Raw genomic sequence first — 18,304 nt, 5'->3', positions numbered from 1 at the left:
GACCTGTTTTGGTTACTAGTAGTTTGTTATGAATGTTACTCCTGGAAACTCTGTTAATTATTCATGTCTCGTTTGGAATGGTGTTTATTTTAATTGTTTTTTCAATCAAATTCTAACAATGAAAATAATAGGCTGTGTTTTTATTCTTATTAATTATTAATTCAAGTAGCGAGTCTTTTTTTTATTTCTAAATACATCGTGGCGTTTCATTTAGTGATGCCAAAAAAAATATAACTTCATTTTCACGCCATACAAACATGAAAGAGATTGTTTTTCTGGTGCGCTGTCCATAAGGTTACAAGACAGGATGCTACCACAAACAACAGGTAATGACAAAAATATGTACTTTTATACTTAAAGTATATTCTGAAAAAATGTAACAGTCGTAATGTTCATTCAAAAACTGTTATCAAGTTAGAAATGCCATTATGATTTCGAGTTGACTTTTGTGTCGATTGTGAATATTCGAGCCTAACTTTTTTGAGTAACAACATTTCAAACTGTAAAACAATTTTCGCTAGGATTCATATTTTGATGAAAGATTTAAAACTCCTTAAGTTTGAAGTCACCCGTTTATCAAAGAAAGAAAAAAAAACAAATATTGAAAGCCCTCAACACTTTTAGCTTTATCTTTTAACAGAAAAAGGGTGTTGATGCATTTCATGTCTAGTACTCAGCTTGTCTTGTGCATTTAGATGACAGTAGATTTGTCAATGTTTGTGTGAAAATTTACAAAAAGAGTAATGATTAGACTGTCATAGACATCGTATGGAAAATGATAGTATTTGATAATTTTTCAATAAGAATTGACTCTTTTTTGGAGGTACACGTGCGTCCATCCGTAAAATAAGCTTTTTCGCCGCTTTTTCATCTCTATTCTATTGTATATTATATTTTATTTTATCAGTTCAAAATAGGTTAAAAAAAAAATCGGCTAAGCTTAGAATTAATTTTAAAATCACATTGAGTAGACAAGAAAATATTTTTAAAAAATGATTAGCAAATGCGAAGAAAAAAAATTTCGAGTTAATAATAATAGATAAAATTTTCAGACCAAAAATTGCAGGACGCATTTCACTAGTTTGCTAAAAAGGGGGCAAACAGAAAATAAAAGTGCATGAAGAAGATAGGAAGGGGGAAAGGAAAGCGTGTAAGAGATTTTTAAAGCACTAACTTTGCTAGCTTATTTACTTTGCTTTGCGTTCAAATTTTCTTTCTTAAAAATACTTTTTGGATCTCATTAGAAGATTGTAGCATTTTAAGTAGAAGGCAAAATAGCTTTTAAAAAGTATCTTCTTTCTTAGAGGGAGAACATTTTCTGTTTAAGTGTATTTGAATTTTTCGTGAGGCACTTGCAGCAGTGTATACAAGTTTTCTTTTTTGGTAATAAATAAGATGCAACGATACGAATCACACCAAACAACGATCGACTTTATCAGCTCTTTTTTTTTCAAATTTGAAATGCTTTCCAGCGTACAATTTTATCTTATGTGAATTCGATACGGGGGCTAGCAACTGTTTGTCTTTCATTAAATCGCCATTGAAAAGAATTTGAATTCCATTCATTTACAAATCCTAAGTAATATTATACAGCTTGTTTGATTTACGCGCACTCTAAAATATATTTGTCTTTTCGGCTTTTTCATTAGCATTTCTTTTTTTTTTTGCATCACATTTTTTATCATACATCACTTCACGTATCTGCGCTAACTAACATTTTTTAATTATTTTCTGTGAACGTTATTAACAGAGTATAATAGCTTTGCATGGAACTTTGCGCAACCAATATTAAAAACAAATGATAAAGAATATACTGTAAACGGCATGAGGTCATCTTTTCGTGGTTTTCGTGGTTTTCGGGGTTCTAGAAGCTAGAAGTTGGAGTGGGAAAGATTGAATCTAGAAGTTGGAATCGGGAAGTTGGGATTAGTAAATTGGAATCTGGAATTTGGTTTGGGCAAACTAGAATCGGGTATTTGCGAGGAGGGATTAAATCATTTTAAGGACAACTGAATACCACACTTAATTTCCTTTGTTCTTGTTACCATCATGAAACAGCATATATCTATATATTTATCTTTGTTTGATTTCAATATTTCTATTATTTATGGGCGACTAATGATTTAAAGAATGTGGGATACAGTGGATCCTCGATATAGGAATACTCGAAGCGACGATACTCGATATAACAATACTCGATATGATGATACTCGATATGACGATACTTGATATAACGGTATTCGATATGACGATACTCGATATGACGATACTCGATATGACGATACTCGATATGACGATACTCGATATGACGATACTCGATATAACGATACTCGACATAGGCGATACTCGATATAACGACCTCGATATATAACGAGAACATCAACGTGTCCGGTATCGGCAAAGTAACATCCGATGTGAAATCTGATATAACGATACACATACTAAGCGAAGCAAATTCATTACAGCTTGTATTTTACTACTACAAACTTTCCATTCTGCCCCCTTTCCATTCTGCCTCCTTGTTCTCCTTGTCTTGGATAAACCCTTCTTATTTTATTTTATTCTTGTTTGAAGAATGAATATCTACCTTCTTCATGTTCAAGAACATATGTACGTTGATTACAAAAAAGATCTAATGCGGGGAAAGGTATGACAAGTTACTAAAATCTTTTTTTTTTTCACCTTCAATTTTCTTGTTCAGCAATAATATTTACTAAAGTAAAGGAGGGAAGGAAGGGAAGGAAGAAAGAAAGGGAAAGGAAGAAAGCAATTGGACATCTATGCAGGGCACCGCCCTGGGGATTGGTGACTAACTAAATTACAAAATAGATAACAAAATCCTTATGAAAAAAAATGAGGTGCTTGCCTTATAATGATGCGCAACCGAGCCTATCCGACAAGGGGCATGCGCTCTGATATAATTTTTGAACCTCATTTAGAGACGTCCGGAGTCGATAAGTCTTGGTAGGCGTGCTCGCATCCCAGCAACCCCCTCCCTTGGCTGCGAAAAAGAGGATAAATTATTTTTGAAGGACCGTAACCGATAATATTTTTTTCCATTTGATATCTGTGACTGCCCCCCCCCCTCCCCTCTACCAATTCTTGGGCGCACACTCCTTTATGGCTAACAATGTCAACTTTTTATCCCGTCTTAACTTACGATACTAATTTTCTCTTTCAGATAACGATGAGAAGTTCTTCACTTGGAAGCGCGTCTGCTGTGTTTTTGGCTTGCGGCATCCTCCTACTACTCAGCCATGCGCAAGCCGATCAGTGCACTGGAAACAATCTAAGCATCTCCATGAAAAGTCGGCTGGAGTGCGGGATATTCCAGACAGTGCTGACCAACCGAACCGGATGCATACGGACATGTCTGACAACCCTGAAATGTTTCTCGCTGAATTTCTACCAAAGTTTGACAAACGGCTCAGAGATCTGCGAGTTGGTGGATGATGTGCAGAAAAATAAAGTACCCGGATGTATGAAAAAGCACCACGGAGACCACACTGAAATCGAGGTAATGCTTTAGCTACTGTATACTTTAAGTGCGAGGGGTAGGGGTGGTCTAACTCCCCCGGAATTGATTTGAGATTCAAACCAATTGAGGCGGCAGGTCTTGTGGTGAGTTCTTCAGAATTTTTATCGATATCGGCGGGGACGGGAGGGGAGGGGGCACGTACCGTGTCTGCATGGTCCTGTCACAGACATGCACTTTATAAAAATTACTATTAATTACTATTAAACGTATTTTAAGAACCTCGTAATTATGCCCCTTTAAAGACATTGGCTTCAAAAATTTGCTTGAAACCCGAATAACATAGCTTATTTATACACCTTATTAAAGAAACGTTGTCCGTGCCACCGGCGAACGGCAAATGGGGAACGGTAGTTCTAAGACCGAAAGGTGCTTATAAATGAACTCCGGCGATGCCAGAGCCATCACCTCAATTGACAACGTTTTTTTTTAAATTGGAGTACTCATCATCGGAGGGAAAGCAGGCATCGATCTCTGACAATATTTGATCCCAGGGATGATGGTTAAAGGGATGATTTCTGAAGGGATGATTTCTGAAGGGATGATTTCGAAGGGATGATTTCTGAAGGGAAGATTTCTGAAGGGATGATTTCGAAGGGATGATTTCTGAAGGGAAGATTTCTAAAGGGATGATTTCTGAAGGGAAGATTTCTGAAGGGATAATGGCTGAAGGGATGATTTCTAAAGGGATGATTTCTGAAGAGATGATTTCTTAAGGGATGGTTTCTAAAGGGATGATTTCTAAAGGGATGATTTCTAAAGGGATGATTTCTTAAGGGATGATTTCTTAAGGGATGATTTCTGAAGGGAAGATTTCTGAAGGAATGATTTCTGAAGGGATGATTTCTGAAGGGATGATTTCTAAAGGGATGATTTCTTAAGGGATGATTTCTGAAGGGATGATTTCTAAAGGGGATGATTTCTTAACGGATGATTTCTAAAGGCATGATTTCTTAAGGCATGATTTCTGAAGGGATGATTTCTAAAGGGATGATTTCTGAAGGGATGATTTCTAAAGGGATGATTTCTAAAGGGATGATTTCTGAAGGGATGATTTCTAAAGGGATGATTTCTTAAGGGATGATTTCTAAAGGGATGATTTCTTAAGGGATGATTTCTGAAGGGATGATTTCTGAAGGGATGATTTTTGAAGGGATGATTTCTAAAGGGATGATTTCTAAAGGGGATGATTTCTTAAGGCATGATTTCTAAAGGGATGATTTCTAAAGGGATGATTTCTTAAGGGATGATTTCTAAAGGCATGATTTCTAAAGGCATGATTTCTTAAGGCATGATTTCTGAAGGGATGATTTCTAAAGGGATGATTTCTGAAGGGATGATTTCTAAAGGGATGATTTCTGAAGGGATGATTTCTGTAGGGATGATTTCAAAAGGGATGATTTCTTAAGGGATGATTTCTGAAGGGATGATTTCTAAAGGGGATGATTTCTTAACGGATGATTTCTGAAGGGAAGATTTCTGAACGGATGATTTCTGAAGGGATGATTTCTGAAGGGATGATTTCTAAAGGGATGATTTCTTAAGGGATGATTTCTGAAGGGATAATGTCTGAAGGGATGATTTCTGAAGGGATGATTTCTGAAGGGATGATTTCTTAAGGGATGATTTCTGAAGGGATGATTTCTAAAGGGATGATTTCTTAAGGGATGATTTCTTAAGGGATGATTTCTGAAAGGAAGATTTCTGAAGGAATGATTTCTGAAGGGATGATTTCTGAAGGGATGATTTCTAAAGGGATGATTTCTTAAGGGATGATTTCTGAAGGGATGATTTCTAAAGGGGATGATTTCTTTACGGATGATTTCTGAAGGGAAGATTTCTGAACGGATGATTTCTGAAGGGATGATTTCTGAATGGAAGATTTCTAAAGGGATGATTTCTGAAGGGAAGATTTCTGAAGGGATAATGGCTGAAGGGATGATTTCTAAAGGGATGATTTCTGAAGAGATGATTTCTTAAGGGATGGTTTCTAAAGGGATGATTTCTAAAGGGATGATTTCTAAAGGGATGATTTCTTAAGGGATGATTTCTTAAGGGATGATTTCTGAAGGGAAGATTTCTGAAGGAATGATTTCTGAAGGGATGATTTCTGAAGGGATGATTTCTAAAGGGATGATTTCTTAAGGGATGATTTCTTAAGGGATGATTTCTGAAGGGATGATTTCTAAAGGGGATGATTTCTTAACGGATGATTTCTAAAGGCATGATTTCTTAAGGGATGATTTCTGAAGGGATGATTTCTAAAGGGATGATTTCTTAAGGGATGATTTCTTAAGGGATGATTTCTGAAGGGAAGATTTCTGAAGGAATGATTTCTGAAGGGATGATTTCTGAAGGGATGATTTCTAAAGGGATGATTTCTTAAGGGATGATTTCTGAAGGGATGATTTCTAAAGGGGATGATTTCTAAACGGATGATTTCTGAAGGGAAGATTTCTGAACGGATGATTTCTGAAGGGATGATTTCTGAAGGGATGATTTCTAAAGGGATGATTTCTTAAGGGATGATTTCTGAAGGGATAATGTCTGAAGGGATGATTTCTGAAGGGATGATTTCTGAAGGGATGATTTCTTAAGGGATGATTTCTGAAGGGATGATTTCTAAAGGGATGATTTCTAAAGGGATGATTTCTTAAGGGATGATTTCTTAAGGGATGATTTCTGAAGGGAAGATTTCTGAAGGGATGATTTCTGAAGGGATGATTTCTAAAGGGATGATTTCTAAAGGGATGATTTCTTAAGGGATGATTTCTGAAGGGATGATTTCTAAAGGGATGATTTCTTAAGGGATGATTTCTTAAGGGATGATTTCTGAAGGGATGATTTCTAAAGGGATGATTTCTTAAGGGATGATTTCTAAAGGGATGATTTCTTAAGGGATGATTTCTTAAGTATCTTGCTGATACTTAATATACATTTTCAGGATTACAAGCCGTGTCATCCATTAAGAAAGTGCAAGATATTTACACGCAAAGGTCAGTTGATTCACAGGCAGGCAGGGAGACGGACGGGCACCTTTGTCAGAGAGGCAGGCAGGGCAACTCCGCTGTGACAAAAATGCCATAGGGCATTTTGCAACACTTACTCTTTATTTTTATTGATGAACTGGTAACATTTACTGGTTACAAATATACTGGTAATATATACCCATTTTTGTCATTCATTCTGACAGCTCTCGACGGCAATTGGTACCAGCTCGGGTCCAAGAAGTTCAAGGCATTCTCCAAGCAAAAGACCTGGGAGAAAGCTCGGGCAGCCTGTGTTGGTATAGGCGCCAGCCTCGCTTCGGTGACTAATGAGATTGAAAGTCAGCTGATTGGTCAAGTGTTGTTGTCTCTCATCAAGGACGACCGCAAAATAGGTAAGTGATGACAATAGTAAATCTGGTAGTCTTCTGCCCTCCCACACCCCTTGCATTAAGTGGGGGATTTTGACTTCAGGATATAGGTGCTGTCGGGGGACTCATAGAGTTCCGTTTTCCCCAAACAAACACTTTGATTTGGCAAATTCCAGAAAGTAAGTAGATTCCCGGTGCTGAAGGGATCTCTCGGAAGAATCCCTTTCTTGTGTAGCCTGTATAGCAAGCCCAAGGGGTTGGGAAGAGGGACGGGGACTAGGCGCTCTCGCCTCTCTCCATTCATCTCTCTATCCTTTATCCCCCCTACCTTGGTTCCAGAGCCTTGAACGTCTTTCTGTTTACCTCGCTGGCCACTTAATAGAGAGATCTTTGAGGCTCTGGAACCCGGGTATATCACCCTAAGCCTGCATAGTAAGCTCGAAGTGTTGGCAACGAAGAGAGGAGACGAGGCGCGCTCGCTTCTCACTGTGCTCGCGGGATCTATCCCTTATTTCCCCGAGTTCTTTGCGCCTGGTTAGAGGCTATTTGTTGGGGAAATAAGGGTAACATTTTTTCTGGAATCAAATCGAAAATGTCTTAATAGCTTTCTAAATTCTATTAATGAAAATTTCAATTCAAATAGTTAATCCCACTTAGTATTTTGATATAATGACAAAGGCGAAACGGGGACTCTCTGAAGCTTTAAATAATCTTTAAAGAGATATTCAAATATTTCTTTTATAAAAGACTTTAGATCGAACGTTAACCATGTCACTGTTCATTGATCTTTCAAAGATGTGAAGGAGACGTTTTCCCCAATGGCTTACTGGAAGCTAGATGGAACAGACCCCCTATCGTCTGGCTTGAGGTGAGAGGCGTGAGGGGGGGGGGGGAAGGGGTAGGGCTATAGTGCACAACATGCCAATGAGCTTCGCGGTAGCCCTACCAAGATAACTTATTATATTAAATTTTTTTGCGCGTACTTAGTTCGTGTTCTTCGCGAGTTTAAAAAATTAACGAACTTAAACGACTCGCGAAAAATAAAGACCGCGAACTTTGATCTCGCGAAATTTAATGGATACCGAAAAAACGATGAGGGTTCTATTAATATCTTTTTGTAATTACATGTGACAGTACTCGGTAATTGCTCGAGAGAACAAGAACACTTTTTACATTAGTGTAAGACTGACTTTTGAGGCGATTCATATTCAGATGCTGCTAAGGGACAGCGGGTTGGTTTTGTTTCAATTATATTGGTCTTTTAGTAATCGGTTAACGTCATTTTATTGGAAAAAAGAAAAAAAAAGTTTCTTGAACCTCAAATAATTCGCGAACTTAATTCCCTTGCAAACACAATTTTTCTCCACGATGGCAAAATTAAAGACTCGCGAAGTTTGCCGAGAAAATGTTCGCGAAATTTAAGATGCTTTAAAATAAAGAATAACAAGGTACTTTACGGCCAAAAAAGTGATGGAGGATGTTCAGAGGCTATGCTTAAATATATATATTCATTTTCAAATCATTTATTTAATTTTCTTTTCGATATCGTAACGTATTCAGGTCTTCTCTTTTGCCTTAATGTACTTTTTAAAATGCGATCTCAAAATAGATAGATATATAGCTAGATATCAAAACTTCATATGAAAACTTTTTGCTCCCTGTGTAAATCCGTTACTGCGATTTGCAAGATTCTGCGAGCTCATGTAAAAAAAATTCCTGCTTTCTGCCGCTTTCTGGAATCCGTCATTCAAAACGTATTGACTGGTTACCCCCCGTGGAGATGAGCTTTACTGGAAGACATCTTGTTGCCGGCCAATGAAAAGGCTTCAAAGAATTTTAATGACAGAATCCAGAAGACCATTGAGGTGGTGGAAACGGTAGGCGAGATTTCGCAGAATAAAAAAAACCGCAGTAAAAGCGAACCACATTTTAATATATTTCTTAACCCATTGACTCCTGGCTTTTTTGGAGCTGAATTTACAAAAAACAGACTGAAAACAGATACCTCCCCCCCTATTCTGAGTTTTATACAGCCCGTCAAAGTCAAACACAGCTGCACCTAGTCAGCGGTATCCAAGCTTTCCAACTTTGCGGTCCCCACTTTTAATCCCTCGTCGTTGTGCTGAAGCCAGCACAAGTTGATGGTTGCTTGTATTTTTCATCAAAAATACAGCTATGAGCATATTAGTAGAGTGTCTCAGGACATCATGAAGTCTTTTGGGGCATAATTGAGTGCTTTGCTTATGGATATTTGCAAGCAAAGGTGGATTCATGATGATTTTTCCTTGTTTGGCTTTGCCCGGATGAGAAAATAATTTTCTAATGAATCACCACAGCTCTCCTAAATGCTGTCTTTTCTGAAACCAAATTGATTCCAAAATTGTTTACACTGCTATTCTGGGTCTGTATGACCTGGAATTCATTTGTTTGGCTTCGGGGTGAAAAGACTTTGGGGAGAGGAGTGTTGACTGGCCCTCCCCTCGTGAATTTTCCCCTGGATCTCCCAGAATGCTTTGCAATACGTAAAGATATTTTCGTGGTTGTACAATCCTTCAAGGAATGGACATTGTGTTTTGAGGCCAAGGAAATGTACCTGGAGGATCAGAATAAAGGTATCTATTTGTGTCTTGAGCTGTGTTTGCTGATCTCTCTCCCTTGTGTGGTATTTTGAGCGTTTTATTGAGAGGGGTGATTCTGCTTTTCTCTCCTTGTTCGATTTGAGATTTGTCAAAGAACCTGTGCTATTATTTGGCTTAAGAGTAGATGCCAACACCTTGGTTGGATGCATATCTGCAAGACCATTTATCCCTTAGACTGATGCCTGAGTATCTTCATCTTGAGCCTGAGTATCTTCATCTTGTCTGACTTTGGGGAGAGGAGTGTTGACTGGCCATTTATCCCTTAGACTGATGCCTGAGTATCTTCATCTTGTTGTGTTTATTTTGAATTTATGAATTTTTTGGGTTGTGGGTACTTCCCAAAGCCGGTACAGGCCGGTTAAGGGGTCAATGTGTTAATATATTTTGTATGACTTGCGAAAAAATGTCATAAGTTATGGTTACTGTTAAAAAAACACAATGTTATTTTAGAGCAATTTTAATTAAAAGTGATGCCAACACATTTGATTGAGAGCAGAGTGTGACAATGAATTGCAAAAAAAAAGGTTTGAAGTGTTGTATTTTGGTAGACTTGTTGGCGATGTTAAGTACGTCCAAGACGAGGACACCAAAACCACCGTTCTTCACTTCCCCGGCACTCCAGGCGACTACGCCACCACGCCTCGCTACGACTTCAGCTCCATCAGCGTGACCATCGCCATGTGGGTCAAAGTGCTCGAGATGGAATACATGTACTTCTACTCGTACTGGAAGCCTTACACTTTCCGCTTTGTAATGTCACGCCAAGGAACATTAGAGTTCACTCTATTCGGAAATCAAGATAATGGCGTCACTAGTGGAGGGTATGTCCCAACATTTCGCTTGGGTTGTAGGATAGGTGTGTTTGGTTATGGAAGAGCTGTATTGATATCGTGGTGGGTTGTGGGATAGCTGTATTGATATCGTGGTGGGTTGTGGAATAGCTGTATTGATATCGTGGTGGATTGTGGGATAGGTGTATTGATATCGTGGTGGATTGTGGGATAGGTGTATTGATATCGTGGTGGGTTGTGGGATAGCTGTGTTGATATCGTGGTGGTTTGTGGAATAGGTGAATTGGTATCGTGGTGGGTTTTGGGATAGGTGTATTGATATCGTGGTGGATTGTGGGATGGATGTATTGATATCGTGGTGGATTGTGCGATAGGTGTATTGATATCGTGGTGGGTTGTGGGATAGGTGTATTGATATCGTGGTGGATTGTGGGATAGGTGTATTGATATCGTGGAGGGTTGTGGGATAGCTGTGTTGATATCGTGGTGGTTTGTGGAATAGGTGAATTGGTATCGTGGTGGGTTTTGGGATAGGTGTATTGATATCGTGGTGGATTGTGGGATGGATGTATTGATATCGTGGTGGATTGTGCGATAGGTGTATTGATATCGTGGTGGGTTGTGGGATGGATGTATTGATATCGTGGTTGGTTGTGTGATAAATGTATTAATATCGTGGTGGGTTGTGGGATGGATGTATTGATATCGTGGTGGGTTGTTGAATGGGTGTATTGATATCGTGGTGGCTTGTGGGATAGGTGTACTGATATCGTGGTGGATTGTGGGAAAGGTGTATTGATATCGACGTGGGTTGTGGGATAGGTGTATTAATATCGTGGTGGGTTGTGGGATAGGTGTATTTATATCGTGGTGGGTTGTGGGAAAGGTGTACGTATATCGTGATGGGTTGTGGGATAGGGGTATTGATATCGTTGTGGGTTGTAGGATAGGTGTATTGATATCGTGGTGGGTTGTGGGATAGGTTTATTGGTATCATTGCGGGTTGTGGGATAGGTGTATTGATACCGTGGTGGGTTGTGGGATAGGTGTATTGATATCGTTTTGGGTTGTGGGATAGGTGTATTTATATCGTGGTGGGTTGTGGGTTTTGTTTATTGATATCGTGGTGGGTTGTGGGATAGGTGTATTGATATCGTGGTGGGTTGTGGGATAGGTGTATTGGTATCGTGGTGGGTTGTGGGATAGGTGTATTTATATCGTGGTGGGTTGTGGGTTTTGTTTATTGATATCGTGGTGGGTTGTGGGTTTTGTTTATTGGTATAATTGCGGGTTGTGGGATAGGTGTATTGATACCGTGGTGGGTTGTGGGATAGGTGTATTGATATCGTGGTGGGTTGTGGGATAGGTGTATTTATATCGTGGTGGGTTGTGGGTTTTGTTTATTGATATCGTGGTGGGTTGTGAGATAGGTGTATTGATATCGTGGTGGGTTGTGGGTTTTGTTTATTGATATCGTGGTGGGTTGTGAGATAGGTGTATTGATATCGTGGTGGATTGTGAAATAGCTGTACGGATATCATGGTGGATTGTGGGATAGGGGTATTGATATCGTGGTGTGTTGTTGTGTGGGTGTACTGATATCGTGGTGGGTTGTGGGATAGGTGTATTGATATCGTGGCTGGTTATGGGATAGGCATACTGATATCGAGGTGGGTTATGATATAGGTGTATTGATATCGTGGTGGGTTTTGGGATAGGGGTATTGATATCGTAGTGGTATATGGGATAGGTGTATTGATATCGTGGTGGGTTGTGGGTTTTGTTTATTGATATCGTGGTGGGTTGTGGGATAGGTGTATTGATATTGTGGCTGGTTTTGGGATAGGTGTATTGATATCTTGGTGGCTTGTGGATTGGGTGTACTGATACCATGGTGGATTGTGGGATAGGTGTACTGATATCGTGGTGGATTGTGGGAAAGGTGTATTGATATCGACGTGGGTTGTGGGATAGGTGTATTGATATCGTGGTGGGTTGTGGGATAGGTGTATTTATATCGTGGTGGGTTGTGGGAAAGGTGTACGTATATCGTGATGGGTTGTGGGATAGGGGTATTGATATCGTTGTGGGTTGTAGGATAGGTGTATTGATATCGTGGTGGGTTGTGGGATAGGTTTATTGGTATCATTGCGGGTTGTGGGATAGGTGTATTGATACCGTGGTGGGTTGTGGGATAGGTGTATTGATATCGTGGTGGGTTGTGGGATAGGTGTATTTATATCGTGGTGGGTTGTGGGTTTTGTTTATTGATATCGTGGTGGGTTGTAGGATAGGTGTATTGATATCGTGGTGGGTTGTGGGATAGGTGTATTGATATCGTGGTGGGTTGTGGGTTTTGTTTATTGATATCGTGGTGGGTTGTGAGATAGGTGTATTGATATCGTGGTGGATTGTGAAATAGCTGTACGGATATCATGGTGGATTGTGGGATAGGGGTATTGATATCGTGGTGTGTTGTTGTGTGGGTGTACTGATATCGTGGTGGGTTGTGGGATAGGTGTATTGATATCGTGGCTGGTTATGGGATAGGCATACTGATATCGAGGTGGGTTATGATATAGGTGTATTGATATCGTGGTGGGTTTTGGGATAGGGGTATTGATATCGTAGTGGTATATGGGATAGGTGTATTGATATCGTGGTGGGTTGTGGGTTTTGTTTATTGATATCGTGGTGGGTTGTGGGATAGGTGTATTGATATTGTGGCTGGTTTTGGGATAGGTGTATTGATATCTTGGTGGCTTGTGGATTGGGTGTACTGATACCATGGTGGATTGTGGGATAGGTGTATTGATATCTTGGTGGCTTGTGGGATAGGTGTACGTATATCGTGGTGGGTTGTGGGATAGGTGCATTGATATTTAACATAGTCTTTATTTGCCTTTATTAATATGATCATCGCCATCATCATTATCAATATCAACACTCTACTTTAACACAGTCTTTATGTCAGGCGCGCTCCCAGGATTGGCCGAGGTGCGCAGTCAGAGGTATCATTTGGAAAAAGAATAGCATTTGAAGATTCCTTATAAGAAATGGCCCTTTTTTGGCAGCCAGGGGGGGCACCCCCTGTGTACGCTCCTTTATGTGTGTTTATCAATATCACCATCACCATCATTATCATCATACTCATCATCATTATCATACTCATCATCATCACCATCACCATCATCATCACACTCATCATTATCATCATCATCATCATCATCATCACCGTCATTATCATCATACTCATCATCATTATCATACTCATCACCATCATCATTATCACCAGATCTCTTATTCTAAACAAGTGGCACTTCATAGCCTTTATCAATATCATTATTACTATCATCATCATTATCACCAGATCTCTTATTCAAAACAAGTGGCACTTCATAGCCGGAGTCTGGAACAAGGATACGTTAAACGCCAGTATTTTCATAGATGGCGTCAAAGTCAAGCAGCAGAACATGGCGGGTAAAAGCGTGCAATCCAGTGCTGATGTTACGGAATACTTCATCGGCTGGAAAAAAGACAGTGAAACGCCTATATATGCACGACTTGCGCATTTGATGCTGTTCGACAAAGCGCTTTCAACAGAGAAATTGAAGCTGGTCGAAGGTACGATAAAAATCACAACACCACTTAGATTACATTCAAAAGATTATCATAGTCGGCGGAAACAGGGGAGGGAGGGATCCACACAACGTATGGATTGCAATAAGAAATACAAGGGAGCTGTAATTAAATGAATTTATCTCTTCCAATATATCTTTGTAATTGGGGTAAATCGAGATCCGGCGTTCTCCTTGTGTTAAGATTGGGAAACTTGATAACTTAGGCTTCTGGGTACAGGAACCTTAACGGGAATGGGAATGGGATTCCGGTTAAACAGCATCTTTACAGAAGAGAATTGGAATGAAATGTGGAAGAAGGGAGTTGGAATGAAAAGTGGAAGAAGGGAGTTGGAATGAAATGGGGAAGAGAGGATTTAGAATGAAATGCGAAAGAAGAGAATTGGAATAAAATGAGGAAGAATGGAATTGGAATGAAATAAGCAAGAACGGAATTGATTTGAAATGCGGACGAAGAGAATTGGAATGAAATGATGAAGAAGGGATTTGGAATAAAATGCGGAAAAATTTATTTGGAATGTTGTAAAAGGACAATTTTGTCATGTATGTGTTTCCTCTGATTTAACGTGAGCTATGTATGATAGGACGGTAAAACTGCAACCTTATTTTAGGTTGTATGTGTGTATCATTATCATAACATGATCTTATTCTCGTTCCTAATAGAAGCTACCGTCGGTAAGAAAGCTGGCAAAGAAGTTTGGCTTGGTCTTAATGACAAGACAACCGAAGGAAACTTCTTCTGGCAAGATTCTGAGCCTGCAAGCTACCAAAACTTTGCCCCAGGCCACCCTAACAGCCCGGGAGACGACACGGACTGCGTAGTTGCGAGGGACTCGGACGAGGGAAAATGGGCAGACACAAAGTGTGACGCCAAGCGGCCATACATCTGCATGAAACCAGCCTGAGTAGTAGCTAGGGAATATTAACCTTATAAATATTTGAAATAGGCGACATGCACTTAGAAATCACGTGACGTTTTGATTGATAGGCAAACTCACACCGAAATAAACACAGAAATGGCTCCGACCATAAGCCAAAGATTGACGGAAAAATTGAAGATAATGGTTTATTGACTAACCCATACGACGTCTCTTATATATGAAAATGGCCACAACGTTATTTTACGTTGCGGCACAAGCCAGTACCTGAGAAACTTTTAATCAAATATCATTAATAAAGTATCAGACTTTAATCGCAGATGGAAAATTTAAAGGTTCTTTTTTTGCAAATGTTGCTTTCGGCGGTTATATTTTGTCGCCAAAAGCTTAGCGCGCGCCAGTTTGCAAGCCAAAGAGTCAAGTGATTACCAAGTGCGTGTCGCCTATTGAGAGTAGACAACAGGTCTCAGATAATGTACATTTCCAAAATTGAGATTAATTTTCTTAAGAACATGACTCTGGTACTGTTCCTTGCAATTGCGTGACACTTTTAGTGTCACGACAACCGCGTGACATGCAATTGCATGACCAAGTTTGCCAGTTATCTATAGAGTAATGGTAGCATGCACTGGTTGAACCATACTTCTATATATTTATTCACTTGTTAAATATGGTAATAAAATACATTTTTAGCGAATGTACCAGAGCTTTTTAAGAGTCTTTTCGTTACTCGCTACATATCTGAAGCGTTTTCGATGCTTATTGGAATAATCTCGAAATTTATTACATTGTTAACTTGGTAAAGTAACGGTAAAGATCGTAAAAATGGATGTACACCGCTATATGACCGTTGCTTTTTGGGTCCCAAAGGTGTCCGTTATATAAGGGTCCACTGTATATAAAGAAAATAGCATGGAGTTTATTGATTTCCCTTATATAGGGGCTTCACGGTATATATTGCTTATAAATAGCACGGAATTGGATGAGTTCCGTTATATAGGGGCTTACGGTATATAGCATATAAATAGCATGGAATTGGATGAGTTCCGTTATATGGGGGCTTACGGTATAAATATATATAGCTTATAAATAGCATGGAATTGGATTAGCTTTTTGTCCGGCCTATCTGTAGGTCTCAAATTGGACGCGCACAGAACCAACCACTAGCATGTTACAACTGTATTCTTGTCTAAGGAGAGTCAGCGGGATGGCTAGATTTCAGATTTGAACACAGGTATAGCTCAGGCTCACGTTGGCTAAAGCAAATGCATGACTTTTACCGCCATTTCTTGGGACAGGACATTTAGACACATACCTGATTCTGGATGGCTCGCAGTTTTTCTAAATAGCCAGTCTCTGAAAAGGTTCACTCTCCGTTCACTCTCACAGTTGTATGTACTCTCATTTTAGTGCCAGGCTCCTGGCGCGCTCCTATATCCAATGGCGCATGTGTTTAAGCTGGCGTGGACTCAGATACGTGCTAATGTCAAACTAATAACAGATTGTGTAATCAACGACCAATAAATATTCATTCAACACAAAACGTCTGCTGTTTAAACCCGTTGACGCCCTCTTAGTGGAAGCAACTTCAGCGTCTTCGCAGTAACATCTAAAGCCCAGCCCGCAGAATAGTTCAGATGAACCTCTCCCCCTCCCCTCCCCCGCCCAACACACACACACACACTAGCCCAGCCTAGTGATGTTATAATAGAATCTCTAGTAAAACTGATGGATTCCTGGTAGATCGAGCTACAAACCGCGGGCGGGGGGAGGGGGGTTATCGTCGACAAAATCGATTTTAACCTTAAGGGATATCACCTTGGGTGTGGTCAACAGAAATTCTTACCCCTAAGAGATTGGGTGTGGTCGAAGGAGTTTTTAACCCTAAGAGATGGCAGAATTGGAAAAACCGTTAAACACCCCCTTAGGAATAGCAGCTGGTCGAATTTTATACCCCAAGAGATAGCCGAATAAAAAAACAGCAGTGAATCCGCTAATCGAGTATACTTTACGAAGTCCTCATTAGCAACCTAGCGAAAAACAACTGACGAAGGTCTCTTCATTAAGAGTCCGAAACCGGTCTTGTAAACGCTATAACCGCCCGCCGAGTTATCATCAAACGATGACATCGGAAGGCACCTTAGACGAGATGAGCGAGCCCTCTCTCAGAAAAAGCCAGATTTAGCCTAAGTGCACTTTGAATTCTACGAGTTACAGTGGCGATTCTCGGCAGCCTCAAATCGTCCTGTTTGATTTTAAGAAATCTATTAAAACAGGAGTGAGCTGTACTGCAGATATGTCCTAAATAACTCTAAGAAACTTTACATGCACAAAGAAAGCGCTTATGTCAGGTCGAGCAACGCTCCCATAGACGTGAAACACTAAAGAACGACAAATTCCACCACAAAGACATATAATATGTCACCTAAGGTTTTTGTCACCTCATAAACCACGTCTAGCGTATATCGTCCTCCGTAGATCCATTTCTGCGGCATATAACGCTCAAGCAAAAGTGTAATCTCAAAGACACTACGCACTTTATTTACTTCATCAGAAGTCTATAAAAGGGCGAAAGATTCATTGATTTAAAGATCTTTGATGTCCATAGCTTACTGAAACTTTTCAGTACACGCATTCTCTCCTCTTGCCACCCTCTTAGTTATAAGAAGGGTTTGTGTCTAGGGAGATGGCCTAGGTCCGTTGAGAACAAATTCCTCACTTGCCACCTTCTAAGCCGAAATCCGCAACTTATTCTAGATACGGTTACGCGATTTCACAACATACATAACGGCGAGTGTTGAATTCACGGACAGGCAAAATGCGTTTTGAGGCAAACATGGCATCTAATAAACGAATCTAAACATTTTGTCATGAGGTTCCACCCGGCTAAACAGAATCTTTTGAAGATTCTTATAAAAAACTGGCAACTTATCACGGATCTCAGCCTCATACGGAATGAACCTATAGTCTCTTATAGAAAGGAGAAACCGCTTATAGACTTTTAAGTCAGAGCCACAATCTCCCATAAAGGACTAGGTATCAAAGCAGATTTATTTACAATTGTGGCGGGTGTGGCTGTTGGCAATATTACACAACATTTTTTAAAATGTCTTAACCAAAAAAAAGATATTAAAATATCTTAGGGACTTTGATGTCCCTAAATTGAAAAAAAAATGCAAGTCTTTAATAGCGTTCTATTTTGTACCAATACCTTTTTTTTCCTCAATAATATTAGAATACACGCTATTTTCGCGTCGATTTACCGCTATTTCAGATTTTGGTTTGGCTTATAATGTTATTGTCAAGTGATAATTTGACGATTCGAGTTCTCCTATTGGACAATCCATCTCGCGTACAAGCAATATCTGATTGGACAAGCAATCTGGCTTAATAGCGCTATGTCCCAAACATATGTACAAAAGCCAGCCTATTACAGGGTCTATGGAGGGGGATCCCTATTGTAAG

The 18,304-nt window shown here is 39.7% G+C and overlaps 1 protein-coding gene across 1 annotated transcript; it reads left to right on the top strand.

The window, feature by feature from the left end:
* Positions 1 to 237: 237 nt before the first annotated feature.
* LOC5512861 lies at positions 238 to 16,382 on the top strand. Its single transcript, XM_048721913.1, has 9 exons — positions 238 to 326; positions 2,575 to 2,647; positions 3,182 to 3,517; positions 6,480 to 6,531; positions 6,729 to 6,917; positions 7,689 to 7,761; positions 10,081 to 10,353; positions 13,694 to 13,947; positions 14,625 to 16,382. Exons 2-9 carry the CDS (start codon positions 2,576 to 2,578, stop codon positions 14,864 to 14,866), a joined length of 1,491 nt encoding a protein of 496 aa, XP_048577870.1. The 5' UTR covers positions 238 to 326; position 2,575; the 3' UTR covers positions 14,867 to 16,382.
* Positions 16,383 to 18,304: the final 1,922 nt, after the last annotated feature.

This window comes from Nematostella vectensis, chromosome 14 (assembly GCF_932526225.1).
Source record: "Nematostella vectensis chromosome 14, jaNemVect1.1, whole genome shotgun sequence".
In the NCBI taxonomy this organism is placed as follows: domain Eukaryota; kingdom Metazoa; phylum Cnidaria; class Anthozoa; order Actiniaria; family Edwardsiidae; genus Nematostella; species Nematostella vectensis.
Note: the sequence above shows the minus strand (reverse complement) of the source record. Positions and strands in the feature narration are given on the sequence as shown.